At 37.3% G+C, this 15,005-nt stretch overlaps 1 protein-coding gene across 1 annotated transcript in view; it reads right to left on the bottom strand.

Moving 5' to 3' along the window:
• Positions 1-11,171: 11,171 nt before the first annotated feature.
• Positions 11,172-15,005, bottom strand: part of LOC311604509 (uncharacterized protein) — a 31,201-nt gene continuing 27,367 nt past the window's right edge. The window contains exons 4-5 of the mRNA XM_084794464.1: positions 11,876-12,048; positions 11,172-11,509 (exon numbers count right to left, since the gene is read on the bottom strand). Coding sequence (XP_084650590.1) covers positions 11,444-11,509; positions 11,876-12,048 — 239 coding nt within the window. The 3' untranslated portion in view covers positions 11,172-11,443. The remainder of the gene's footprint in view (positions 11,510-11,875; positions 12,049-15,005) is intronic.

Raw genomic sequence — 15,005 nt, 5'->3', positions numbered from 1 at the left:
TTAGTCATTAAAATCCATAGTTTATATATTTAAAGATACTTAGTGGTTAAGAATGTGTCCTTGCCTTGAAAAGGATCTGAGTTCTGGTCTCAGCACCCACAGTGAGCAGATCACACCTGCCTGCACCTCAAACTTCAGGGAATCCAACGCCCTTTCTGAACTTAGGTGGTTCTTGCACTCACAATCCCCCACAGACAAACACAAACAAATGGAACAACTTAAAAAAGAAAATAATAAAAAAAAATGTACCTACTGGTTGGTTGATATATTTACAACTTGTTTTTTTTTTTTAATTATACTCTTAAAGAAAGGTGTATACATTGTAATCAGAATTTCAGTGTTTACAGAAAGCGAATTCATCTTCAGAATGTCTTATGGAAAAAAAATCTCTCTTTGCACTTTGACTTTTGACACATCATTATGCTACATACATAATACTTGGTTTTGTAACATTTATCTTTGCACGTGCATGTGATATACTTGGGTCACGTCCCCCACCCTTCCCCTCCAGTTTTCCTCAGTTCCTCTCCTCCCCTGCTGGTCTCTTTTATTCCACCTGACAGTTTTTGCTTCTGTTACTGCCTGTAAATACTAGAAAACATACGATACTTGATTTTCTTTGCCTTTTTAAAGACGTATTTTGTTTCATATGTATGTGTATATGTATGCTGCATGTGTTGTGTGTTCACGGAGACCTTAAGGTGTTACTGTATACCTCGGAATTGGAATTGTAGGCCATTGTGAGTTGCTGGTTGCTTGTTGCTAGTTGTGAGTTTCAACATGGGTGCAACCTCAGCTCCTTTGGAAAACCATCAAGTGTTCTTAACTATTAAGCTGTTTCTCCAGCCGTGTTCTTTGAATTTAAGTATTACGTACTTGATATGATTTTTCCAGTTGCATCCACATTTTTCAAATGTGGCATAATTTTGTTGCTTTTTTTTTTTACCTGAATAGCATGCCATTATGCATATATACCACATTCTTTATTCATTATTCTGATGATGGACATGTAGGTTGATTGCAGCACTTGGCTATCAATAGTGCTACAATAAACATAAATGTGCAACTCTCTCAGTAGCATGTTAACTTAGAGTCCTTGAGTATGTACTGGGAAATTTTATAGCTGGGCCATGTGTCGGTTTGTTTTTAGTTGTGTGACCTCTATACTGCCTTCCATGCTGGTTTAACTGACATACATTCCCCTACATTCCTCAGTCCTGTAAAATATCTCTTTCCCCTCTATCCTCGCCACCATTTGTTGTTACTAATTTTCTTAACAATCATTTTGGGTAAGGTAAAACTTTCATTTATATTTTCCTGATGGATCACGTGGTTGAATGTTTTTGTATGTTAATCAGCTATTTGAATTTCTGCCTTTGAGAGCTGTGTGTTCATTTCATTGGCCCATTTATTGTTGGATTCTTTGTTTTATTAATATTTAGAAGGCCAGTTTTTAGAGTGTTACTTTCTCAATTTGTTTGGTCAGTAAATGAACACTGCTCAAATTGCTCTTCTTTTGTGATTTAGTTGTATTTTGCTATCATTTTTAACAAGTTTTGAAACTGTTTACTCATTTACTCAACAGCGTTATATGTAAGCTTAAATGAGTGTGGAAACATAGCTAGGTGTTGGATGTTCAAAATAAATAAAAAGTTCAGTGTCTAGTTGGAGACAGGAGTTAATTAAATGCTGTGGGTAGCCTAATAGAACCAGGGCTAGGGAGAGTTACTGGCCAAGAAAGATAGTTTAGAAACATAAATGGGAAAGTCCTGTGGGAATGTTTATAAAGCTAATCAGTGAGGAAAGATGGCTTAAAAACATGTAATCATCTAGATAATTTTCACCAAGGAACATGCCACAGAAAATGGCATGACAAGCAGTCTGCAGAGTGAAAAGTCTGTGCTCTAGCAACCATGCGCATGAAAGTTCAAATGAAAGGAGCCTGGAGATTCTGACAAATTATAATCATATTTTGATATATAGATAAAAATGATGAAAGCTTGCCTTCAATAGAGGCGTGAAAATGCAGGATCAATTACCATGGCAAATAATACCTATGCTAATATATTCAACAGCACTTGGTCATTATTGAAGACTGGTGACAAGGAGGCATCAGGAAGATTATAGAATAGTGTGGCTGAGGAACAATATCACTGTCTAAGAAGGGGATAAGGAAAGAGAAATTAGGGTTTTTTTTTGTGGGAGGAAATGATACCTGATTTTATACTCTAGACTTAAGCTGTGAAATCACAAGTAAAGATCTTTTAGGAGACAGCTAAACGTATAACTTTGGAATTCAAAATATAGTCTTGTCTAGAGTGGACTTAGAAACTGTCAGCATAAATGATAACTGAGCCATGGAGAGACAAGGCTATATTGGAAGTGTGATGAAATGTCATCTTGTTCTTTGTTTTTGCCGACACAGTCGGGAAGTGTTACTTAGAAATGAGGTTTGAAGAAAGTTAGGTGACACAAATATCAGGACTGCTCAAAGACATGACACTCGGTTATCTCTAGCCATAGTAAATGGCTGCCAAACAGAAAAATCATTAGGGATATCAGTTTCACAATGTAGTATATACAATTTATCTAGCTGGAGTTAATAGAAAACAAAACTTAGAGTGGCTTTTTAAAAAATGAAGAATTATATTGACTTTCACTGCCAAAATCCATGTTGCAGGAAAGCTTACTAGTGGCTTAATTAATGCCTCAAGGACGTTCGCTTCTCGTTCAGGGTTGGCTCCTTTCCAAGGCAGCTTTTCCAAATGTTACCTTATGGTCAGAGGGGTACGATCACAGTCACATGTTGCTTTGCTCACATTCCAAGTAAGAGGAGTGAGTCTCCAAGATCCAGAAGTGTCCGTCTACCTCCTTTCATGTCTTGTTGGCCAGCATTAGATTCCTCCATGGCACCTGCTCTTGGATAAACCTCTCTTATAAGAAGCCAAGGGGACTAAGTCTATTTCCTTTACACAATTGCAACACAGCATTCTTAAGTTCCCAATTCTAAGACGTCTTAGCAGCAGCAGTTTTAAAGTGGTTTATCATAAAATGTACTTTATAAGAATTCTCACACTTAGTGATCATAACCAACTTTGCTTAGATGCCTTGTTTTAGCCATTGTGCAGCTGGTGAATTTTCTAGAAACTTTTATTTACTTTTATTCTACAAAATATAGAACTTTGTTCTAACTTTGTCTGTCTCTCAAGCTATTTACCATGATATTTCTTTCAGTTTCATGTAAAATTCTTTATTTCTCTCCCTCATTTCTCTCTTGGTATAATAATAATAATAATAATAATAATAATAATAATAATAATAAATAATTGAATAATTATTAAATAAATATGTAAAAGTAAATAATAATTAAACAATAAAAATTATTATTATTATTATTATTATTATTATTAAAAGTAATGTTTCTTATTTCTTTGGGCCATCTTCTCTTTCTCATTTTGAGTGCTTTTCATCATACAGGTTAAGAACATGCTAAAAATGTTACCTCCTGTAAGAGAGCAATCTGGATTCTTGACTCTACTGTACAGAATAATGGCATATGGGAATGTTACACTGGGAAACAGCACAAGTATAATTCTCTCACAACTCCAGCTTTCATAGATATGCGTGGACAGAGGCTCAGGCTGAAACTTCTGCTGGACCCCTCTTGTTTACAGAGCTGCCTCAGAATAAAAACCTAGATTGTCTCATGAAATCAATTTTCCTAGTTTAGCAAAGCTTATAGAAATCAGTCTTTTTATTATTTTTTTTCCCCAAGACAGGGTTTCTCTGTATAGCCTTAGCTATCCTGAACTTGCTTTGTAGAGCATGCTGGCCTTGAACTCAATCAATCTACCTGCTTCTGCTTCTGTCTCCCTGAGTGCTGGGATTAAAGGCATGCACCACCACACCTGGATGAGATTTGTCTTTTAAAGGTCATGAGATTGTAGCAAAATATTTTGAGTTTCCCCTCGCACACTTCTTACATATCAGCAAATATGAAAGAAAATTATTTTATAACTGACCTGGAAACTATGGATAGAGTTTCTTTTGTGAAATATGTCTCTTCATTAAAATATTTTCTCATTATGGAAGAGACTTAGGAAAGAAGTAACTGAAAATTCTCTCAAAGCCGTCATTTAAAAATTCTTGTTATATTCTGATTTAATAAACAGTTGGTATGAGTCTTTATGGAACTTGAACAAAAGCCTATGTAGAAAGACTTTGAATTCAAAAACTCTTGGGTCCTGGCTATAATAATAATTGTGGTTAACAGCTAAAATGTAAAGCACTGGGCATATATAGAAGTCTTAATTAGGAAGGAAAGATCTCATGAAATATATCAGTTAAGACACTGACAGGCTGAATGGAATTCATTTAAGTACAGTTCATGTTCTAATGAAAACTGTTTTCCTTAACTTACTTTAAAATATATAGCATGCAACAAGCTATCCTTAGGGAGAAGGTGGACTGCTAAATTATGAAAATGAGGCTTGTATTCAAAAAGCTAAAGTAAATCTGCAGAGCAATAATGGGCATCAGAATCAGTGATACTGCCAAAGGGAAAGTATGGAACACTTGAACAGTGTCAGAAGAATGGAGTGAAAGGCAGATTGAAAGTGAAATTTAAGGTGATCTATGTGTTGGTCATGAATATGAGACATTGGGGGGGGTGGTTTCTTCACAGACATCAGAATGAGACAGTGATCAGCAAAGGAAAGCACAAAGGTCAATGTCCACCTTTTAGACAAGCATTTGGCTAGAAGAGGCATTTTGCCGATGGCTACTCTTGCTCCTTCTTTTGAGGAGAAATTGACTTCATCGAAAGCCAACTTTTTTTCATTGTGGTTTAAGTAGTGAATCTCAGATGTGCTGATCCTTCAAACACATGCTTTACGCCAGGTTGGGATTCCTGGGTTTCATCTGAAGTACCCATGAAGTTGGGATTCCTGGGTTTCATCTGAAGTACCCATGAAGCAGGAGTAGAGAGATTCAGAGCAAGTGGGAGTCTGACTGGAGGCCAACTGCTAATGAAGTTGGGCCCAGTGATTTTTTTTTAAAGGGATCTTCATGAAGTTTTGGACTTCATCAGCATAATAGAAAGAGATATGATCATTGACTCTTTATAATGGATTTTTAAAATGCTACCTATCTAGTGTTGTGTTGAAAACACTGGATTGTATTATAGAAATATTTGGCGAAAGATTAAAAGAGCTACATCTAACTCACAAGAAAAGTTTGGAGCCAATTAAGAATAAATTAGTAGACTATCAAAACTTTGAGCAAGGTAAAGGAGCTCAATCAGATTCCTGGAAAGATAGACTTTCTTTTTTAATATATTTTATTAATTTATTCATATTACATCTCAATTCTTATCCCATCCCTTGTATCCTCCCATTCCTCCCTCCCTCCCATTTTCCCCTTACTCCCTTCCCCTATGACTGTGACTGAGGGGGACCTCTTCTCCCTGTATATGCTCATAGGGTATCAAGTCTCTTCTTGGTAGCCTGCTGTCCTTCCTCCGCCACCAGAGTGCCACCAGGATGTGGTCAAATATGGGGCACCAGAGTTCATGTGAAAGTCAGACCGCACTCTCCACCCAGCTGTGGGGAATGTCTTGTCCATTGGCTAGATGTGGGTAGGAGTTCAAAGTTTACTGTATGTATTGTCTTTGGCTGGTGCCATAGTTCAGTTATTTCTGTCTGTAAGCTTAGTCTTATACAAATTAGGTAAATAAAAAGAAATTTGTTTATAATTGTGATGCATACTAGTGGGCCAGGTGATTTTAATGGAAAATATTGGTAAGCACAAAAGGGCTTAAAAATGGCTGCATCTGAGGACCAGTGAACCTACTGACTGATGCTCGGGCAGAGATACTGGAGTTTGATTGAATATTTCAGAGGTAAGACAGACAAGAATTGAACACTAGTGAGTTTCAGAGCCAAAAAAGAGGTTAAAGCTGTTTGCTGGTTTGATTGTACATTCTGTTGACCTGTAATGGACATCTAAACAGAAGAAAGCTAAAGGACTATTTTTAACAAATATCAGAGGTTAAGTTTCAAAGTATGTTTGGGATTCTAGAGTTATTTATTTTGGAGTTTACCTATAAATAGTTTGACAGACAATCCTGGTCTTTGCACATGGCAAAGGAGAAATATTTTGGGGAAATTTAAGTCATGGGGATTGAGAATGAAGAAATTAAATAGAAGGCAATAGCCATAAGAGTATTTTACAGAAATCATTTAGAGGGGTATGAGAAATCTAGAAACCCGTAGAGTAAAGCCTAATAGGCAGAATTATGGTAATCAAATTTTTAAAGTGTCCTTTCCCTCACCTTTGTGTGTGTGTGCTTGTGTGTGTGTGTGTGTTTCTGATGAAGAGTTTTAAAATAGAACCAAGACTATCCTAGAGCTCTCCATGTAGCCCAGACTAACCCATGTTTGCATTCCCCCTTCTTTGCCTCCCACTGAGATTACATCATGCCTGGTTGTGCAGTTTTCAGAATTAATTAGAATATATTAAATAGAAGACTGAGTTTATAATGGACGGACTCCATTCAGCCAAAGGAATGAAAACTGCAGATTCAACATAAGGTAGCAGATATAGGTTTATAGTGACAAAGCACTGTGAGCCATGCTGACATCCCTTTGCTGTGTTTTTGACTTAGAATTTAGGCAATATACATCTAAGGGTAGGTGGGGTAATAGATGAGAAGTTAATAACTTACTTTGAAACAGCTACTTCCTTTGCTTTTTGGTTTTTGGCTACTTAAAACATTATACATACATACTTATATATGTGTGTGCATGTGCGTATGTGTGTGTGTGTGTGTGTGTGTGTGTGTGTGTGTGTGTGCGTTTATTGCTTATTCTAAATACTTTAACAAAAAATAAGTGAAGCAAAAAATTCCAATAGTTGTTTCATTTGGACAGTGTATAGTCAACATGAAACATATCTGTGGTACTGGAGAGATAACTATGTGACTAAAAGTACTTGCTGCTCAATCATAAAGATCTGAGTTCATGTCCTAGCACTCACATCTAAGTGCCTGACAAAACCACAACTGGTGTTTATTGCAATTAGAAAACACATTTACATATACAATGGCTATTTTAAAGTATTAGAAACACTTAAGTGAAATTTGAAGCAATGAACAAGCATTTTGTGTGCCAGAAATATGCGAGACTGTTTATTCCTCCAGTCGTCTTCATCTGTAATCACCTCCAAAGTCTTCGTTGGATCAGTTACGGAATACAGCTCCTCTTACTAGGAATAACAGTCACACCTCTGTCCAGGCGACAGGCAGATTAAGCCTTTCCTTTGATAGAGTTGTTATTCTGAACAGGAGTTTGCTTGACCCTGGTATAACATGATATTCAGATTTAATCTAACATTAGCACAGTAATCTTCTTATTAATATAATAACATTTCACATTTATTGTGTGTGTAGGGGGTATGTGTGTCCTACACCTCACATGTGTGGGTCAGATGATAATTTTTGGAAGCTGATTATATTCTTTAACATGTGTGACTCAGGGATGGACCTCAGGTCACTAGATTCAGATGCAAGTATCTTATCTGCTATGTCACCTCACTAGCTTGAGTTTTTAAATTATGCACATCAGGTAAAAGATCCTTAAGCCAGAGTCCACCAATGCACTAGTACTTTTGACTCAATTCCCATCATGAGCTTTGGGGGCCCATAGGTTCCCCTGGATGACACAGCTGGCACTAAAGCCCCTCTCATTGGGAAGCGCCTCAGCTACTAGACAATTATGTTCTGGGGGGAACCTAAGTGTGCAGGAGGTCAGAAGAATTGCCTAGGGTACTCAAGTCTCTCACCTACAAATCTTAATTTACATACATGCATGTAATAACAGTAGGGCATACATTTTAAGAAAAGTAGACAGGGATCTATGAAAGGGATTGGAGAGATGAAAGGAAGGGAGAAATACTGTGAACAAAATTGGATCTCAGAAACAAAATAAAATAAAAAGCCATAAAGAAAACAGATGCCTATTAATAATGGGTGGCACAGCTTCTATGTAGAAGCATAAGCCTGCTACTCTGCATGAGTTTAACACTCTCTGTAAAGTATCGCAGCTTCAGAGGAGCGAGATTGAGGACAGCTAGGAAAGTAATTGTCTCCAATTTACACCCAAGCAAAAGGCAGAGAGCTTGAGTCGAACTGCAGAACTTGAGTCCTTGCTGACATACTGGTTACTGCTCTGATTGCCTAGATTGATTTTTACAGTGAAATTCTCTGCAGTAATCCCAAAGTGTATCTCAAGCTTGTCTGTGTTGCATGTCTGGTCATGAGGAAATTAAAAGGCGTAAATGGTTCATGCCCTGTCACCATGGGGCATGTATGACTGACAGATAACCTTTCAGGGTGATTCATTGCCCGGGAAATCAGTCTTTGCTATTGTACAAAGTATTAGATAGGAAAAAAATCACCAGACTACAAAAAGTAAGGACTCAACATTCACAATGTGCATCCCCGTGGAAAATGAGAAATAAGCAAGTCACTAGGAGCACAGAAGTGGAGTATGCACACCCAGGAATATGTCACCCTCTCCTGTCTTGACAAAACAATTATAGGACCTTTTTAGAAGTTACATTAAATTAGTATGTTCATTGGCAATTAAAAATCAGATAAATTGTAGCCTGCTCAATAAAGACAAACAAAAATATTCTTTTATATAGTACATCGTAAAAACAAATATTTAAATATCTCTAAACATGTGTCTGGCTGCTTATTCATAGAGTCTCAACAAATGTGCCACTCTGTTTAATCAACCTTTGTACGAAATTTGAAAACCATTGATTTCTATGGTCTTTACCGTCAGCCTGATTTCTAATTTAATATATTCAGAACATTTATATCCTCTATACTAATACCCATGACTCCTTCCTAATGTTCCATCAATATGAAATGGGAGGAGCCAGACTATAGCAGAAATTAGTTAGAAAAATAAGACCTAAATTAATTAATTAAGCCCAGGCACATTATTTTAAGAGAGAATGAGCACATTTCACATTTAATGCACTCAATAGTGTTTTGCCTATATTAGTTACTTTTCTGTTGCTGTATTAGAATAACATGACCAAAAGCAACGCAAGGAAGAAAGGATTTATTTTAGCTTCCATGAAGTGTCCTGGTTTTTTTCTCACTCAAAGCCTACTCCCCAGTGATGTACTTCCTCCCGCACAGTGATGCTTCATGGGAATGTTTGAGGAGCTAGACTTAATCCTTAGCTTCATGACCTTTTAAGGCCTTGGAGCCTGTTGTAGGCACTTACCTCTAAACTCAGACCAGGAAAGAGAAGAAACATGGAGGATCGCACAGAGAGATGCTCATGGATGCTTCCTGCAATGGGTATATATCATACCTAATACGTAACTTCACACAGAGCTTCATAACATTGAGAAATGCAATCCAAAAATCATATAAAGAAAGAGAGTGTAAAACAAACATCAGTTTGTTAGCCGACTCCACCACAGATAATAGCTAGCAAATACTTCCACAATATCTGTCTCATTGTGCATGCTTTTTAGTTTATCATCATGTATGTGTGTGTATGTGTGTGACCATGTGTGTCCCACTTAATATGTGTGCTAGTGTGTGGATGCCAGAGGATAGTTTTGGGTATCATCATTAGGAATGTGTCCATGTCCTCTGAGACAAGGTCTCTCATTAGCGTAAAGCTCATTAAGTAGTTTAGGCTGGGTGATAAGGCCAGCCAAGGGATCCTTCTGTCTCTGTCTCCCCAGCACCAGGATAACAAACAAAGGCCACTGTGCTTGGCTTTTTATGTGAATAATGAGGGTCAGTTTAATATGCACATGCTTACAGGCATACAAGCATTTTACTGTAGGAGCTACTTCTCCAGCCCTCCATTATGAATGTTTTCTTTTACTTTTAACCAGTATTAACAAAGATAAAAATAAACTGGGAAACATTAAATTATACTAAATACAAATACATTGCTTTTTTTCTTAATTTATTATAAAATTAGTGGTGGATTCTCTGAACACCCCAAACATTTGCTTTACTACTTTTGTTTTTATAGTATAATGAAAACATATTAAGTGAAATGAAATATAGTTAGAAAGACTGTATGCATCAATGTAAAGTTACAGCAATGTATTATATATGATGCTATTATATTAATGTGCTATTTGAAAAAGTACTTAATGAGATTAAAAACATGAGCCTTATGTATTTAGGCTTACTACATCACCTTATTGAATATGCCTGGTAAAGAACATTTTCACACATATTTAATAATAGAAATGGACATGTTTTGATATATGTATATGTCCAACAGCCACTACTATCACCAAGTCAACAACATGATCACTCTCAAACCCTAATTCTTATGCATTTATAATATCTTTGTTTACCCTGCTCACTTGATGGTGACAACTTATTTCCTGAACCTATAGCTATCATTTCATCAGTTTATATAAGTAGAATTATATAATTTATATTCTTTTGTATTTAACTCAATATAATTATTCTGAGATTAATACAACTTGTATTATATACTAATGTGCTTTTTAAATATGGACCAATATTCAATTAATGCATGTGTTACATTCCTTTATCTTTGATGGGTACCTGGCTCATTTTCAACTCTGCACTATTATAAACAAAACAATGATGGATATTCATGTATAAAGTAAGAGTGTATGCACTGACTTATTCTTTCATTCTTGAGTACCTGGAAGAGAAAGTGTTGGATCTAAGGTAAACACTATCTTTAACGGTGATAGTAACTGTACCCACTGTAGTTGTAGTTTTTTTGTGTTTCCATTGGCAATGGAAGAATTTATAGTTTATCAATATCAATGTCCATTTGGGCTTCTTTATGAAACATCCAGGGTGTTTTGTGAACAGCAAAAGCTCAAGATCAAGGCACAGACAGATTCCACATGGAATGAAAGCTTACTTTCATATAATGCATAGTAAGTTTTCTGTGTCACCCCCGCCCCAGTAGTGGAATCATGGACACACTGCTCTGCAGTTACTTTCCTAGTTTTATTAAGAACTAAATCTGTTCATGAGAAACTCATCACTGTGAAATGACTACCCCTCAAAGACTCCTTCCGTGAAAATACGGATAGCACTGGGCATCAGGTTTCAACATGTAAATTTGGGTTCCTGGTCACAAACGTTGAATCAGGGACAATGTACATCTCAGCGTCATTTTGGACATCAACTCTTGTGACTTTTGTCATAAGGCTGTCTTGCTGTGTTTTTGATTTGCAGTTCTTTGATGACTGATGATCTTGATCTCTGTCTATGTTTGCATGTGCATCTGAATGCGCCTGCCTTTCATCCCTGTCTCTCCACATCTAATCGGGAGCATCTCTGGCTTCAAGGTTGGCTGGATTTATACTTAATTATATTGTTTATATTCTACTCATTTGGTTTTAGATTCTACCTATATGCTGTAATAACTTTGTGGTAGTAGGACATGCCATTTCTCCACACTCCAGTTTCACCCTGTGGGGGAAAAAATATTGTTAATAAACTACCCCATGAGTTGGCTGTGAAATTTAAATCAGATCCCCCGTAAAGCAATTAGATTAAGTCGCTAGATGGAAAAATGGTAAATAATGGCAAGCTATTATTATTTTCCAACTCATTCCAGTTTCTGTAGTTATTATAGCCAACACCGAGGCATGAACAGTTCCTTCTGGCTTTGTTAAAAATGAAGCATCTCTGTGTGGATACTCCCCCTGCTCATGTTAAGATCTCAATTACCCGACACTTTAGACAGTCTCTCCGCTGATCATAACGTTTACCTGCAGCAACGTGGTAGGGCAGTCATACTCTGGATTACACGCTTGTCAGATTCCATCACACTACCTGTTTCCTTCTCCATCCTCTGCCTGCTGGGCTCCACTCCACAAGGCCTTCCCCAAATTGACAGCGCCTGACACAGTGCCCAGAAATGTCCTGTAGACTTCCAGTGTCTCTGATACTCAATCCTGTAATATGAAACCTGAAGATCTCTCCATTTTCAAACTGCAACGATTTTTCTAAAGTTCAAAATAAAAATTATTTTTTTTATTCATTCCTATATAGTAAAGATGGAGAGGATGAACTGATATAAAAGTATAGGGCTGGGGTAATCAAGTCCTCTAAGATTGTTAAACCATTGCTTTGGAAACAAAAACAGGAAAAAAGCTATTTTGATTTGTCAACAGCAAATTAAAATTATTAATAGAAAGTGATATATCACAATATCCATGACATTAATTTATAGCTTTTTATTAACAGAATGATGTAATTTGATAAGCAAACTCCATATACAATGTGATTTTCTTAAAACGTCTCATGCCCAAATTCTCTGCTAATATTTTTTGAGCAAGCTTTGCATATAACTTAAGGTGAAGTCATTCTTATTTGTGAAAATATAGTAGCATATAATTCTGTGACATAAATTTAAAGAAAGGTGAATCCAAAGGGTGCTGTTGTATTTTGGTGGCTTTCTAGATCAGGTTGTGTTTTGCGCTAAGGAAGAAGTAAAGATTTTCCTGTAGTTTTGAAGAGAAACAAGTCAAATTGAGATTAAAGATTCAGTATTTTTCCTGGGTATTTGGGGAAACTTTTTTTTAAAGGCAAGTTTGCTTCTGAGAAGGACGCTACAAGAACGTCTTTCCCTTTGCCCCACAGCAGCAGTTAAAAATCCATTCAGAGGTTTTAAGCAAAGTTCACTTGATTGTAGGTCAGTACCCGGTGGATAAATCACAGCATTGCTTCAAATAATGTACATGACTTGCTTTCTCCCTGCTGAGGAGAAGCTCTGAACTGAGAAAGCATGAAGTAAAAATCGCTTCCTCATGCCTAAGGTTAGCACCTCTGTCACAGCTTTAAGGCCCTGCCAGGCAAACATAGAGAAGTAACTTTAAAATGTACCAGCTTCCATCAGTCTGCCACAGGCGGTAGAAAACAAATGCGTGTGCTTCTCATCTCTGCCCATGGCAGGGCGTTTGTTAAAGTATGAAGATAAGAGAAAAAGAAGAGGAAAAGAAATCTCTTGGCAAAGACCTTGAATGAAATATGCCACCCAGAGCGCCAGGCATTTCAAAAATAGTTCTCTGTAATCACGGTGGCTTTCTAGGGTGGCAGAGCACAGTGTTTCAGGGACACAGTGAAGTATAAATGCTCTCTCACTGCGTCAGACCATTGACCCCCTGTTGCTTGCATAATCCTTCTCAAGCACCATTTTCATCATGTCATTTCTACTCAAGGACCCTTAGGGAAGAGTGCCCTGGTGGCTGCCATATTAATTCCGACCCCTTCAGCCTGGCATCCCCGGCGGCCTTCCTCTGACTGATCTTTGCCTCTGTTGTACCAGCAAATACGCTCTGCTCAATCCCTTCAAATAGTTTGGCCTGATTTCCTCTGTGTGACTTTTTTCTTCCTCCAGAAACTGGTTTTATTATGCTGCGTGCTCAACTCTACCCTTCGATGCGTTTCTTATTCCCCAAACTCAGAGCTACTCAAGGCAACATCCACCGTCCATTCTGCGCTCATTGATAATCTGAAACTGGCTCTAGCAGACCCTTCCCTCAGGAACCGTTGATATGAGTATTCATTTAAATTTGTCCATAATATCTCTGCAAGTTTGATTCCTGTAACAGAAGCCAACATATAAAATTGAAGCATGATTTATGTTTGATTCCGTCATTACTTGATAATCTCCCACTTTAAAAAAAAAATCATTTGGCTTTTATGACTTCATTCCCAGGTGCTACAAACATTGCCACATCTCGACGTAAAAACAGAAAACAAGCTTTTCCAATGTGGAGGAATATTCAAATTGTGCTTGAGTTGAATTCTGACCAAAGTTTCACACTTACAGGAAAGAGCTGGGTAAAGCTTCCTAAAATTAAAATTAGAGATCAGCCTAATTTTAAGCTAGACATAGTGATACCAGAGGCGAACCTGTAATTTCTCTGTGGAAGAAATAAGACTGATGACCTCATTAGTATAAAGGGATAACGGTGGCAAGTTAGAGTATGAACATGCTCTTTTAAACCTTCTCCATTCTTGATTCCATGTTAGCACAACCACTTTCCTCTCCCATAGCAGACTGAATGAATAAAGGTTTATTTCCAAACTCTGAGTCCCCTAACTTGATATCCTATAGGTATTTCATCTTAGAAAAGTGTTTTAAACGTAGTTGATAGTTTCAGAAACCAAGTAAATGGCTTAGCCCTACATGACACGCTCAGTGACCTCGAGTCCTTATTTTCAGCCTTCTGGAAATGATCTAAGCCAGTGGTTCTCAACCTTCCTATGGCTGTGGCCCTTTAATAAAGTTCCTCATACTGTGATGACCCCCAGCCATAAGTTATTTTTCGCTACTTCCTAACTGTAATTCTCCTACTATTATGAATTGTAATGTGAATATCTGATATGTAGGTTATTGGATACATGATCTCTGGTAAAGGGATCAGTCCACTCCCGAGGGGTTGTGACCTTCAGGTTGAAATCACTGTTCTAGACTATTAAGTAGCGCATACAACTCTTTGTTCCAAGGTAACATATACTAAGGGTCTTCCCTGACCTCACAGAAAGCATCTTTTTCTCTTCACTCATCAACTTTGAACCTGAGAAATCAATATGCTTTCAGACTTTATCCATATTTGTTCTTGCATAGGTTTTTACACATTTATAGTCAGCCAAGAAGGTTCTGTCCTTCACTGTAGGTTATCCTAAAAAAATAAAATAAAGAGAAACTGTTTAGCTATTGAGAGGCTCTCGTATTGGTTGAGTCACATTAACTTAAACACAACAAAGTCACTTAGTATTCACCTCCTCTTCCTATAGATGCGGGCTGCATAGAGTTAGAGTCTCTAGATCCTGGACATATCCTTTTAGGAAGATGTCCAGCCAACTTTACATGCTTTATCTCAGCCTCTCATAGGCAGATCCGTGTGCTTCACATGGCTCCTGTAATCCTTGTAGGTTGCTTATTACAGAATCT

This window comes from Acomys minous, assembly GCF_964271855.1.
Source record: "Acomys minous genome assembly, chromosome: 9".
Lineage (NCBI taxonomy): Eukaryota > Metazoa > Chordata > Mammalia > Rodentia > Muridae > Acomys > Acomys minous.
The sequence above is the reverse complement of the archived record's forward strand: the minus strand, read 5'-3'. Positions and strand labels throughout refer to the sequence as shown.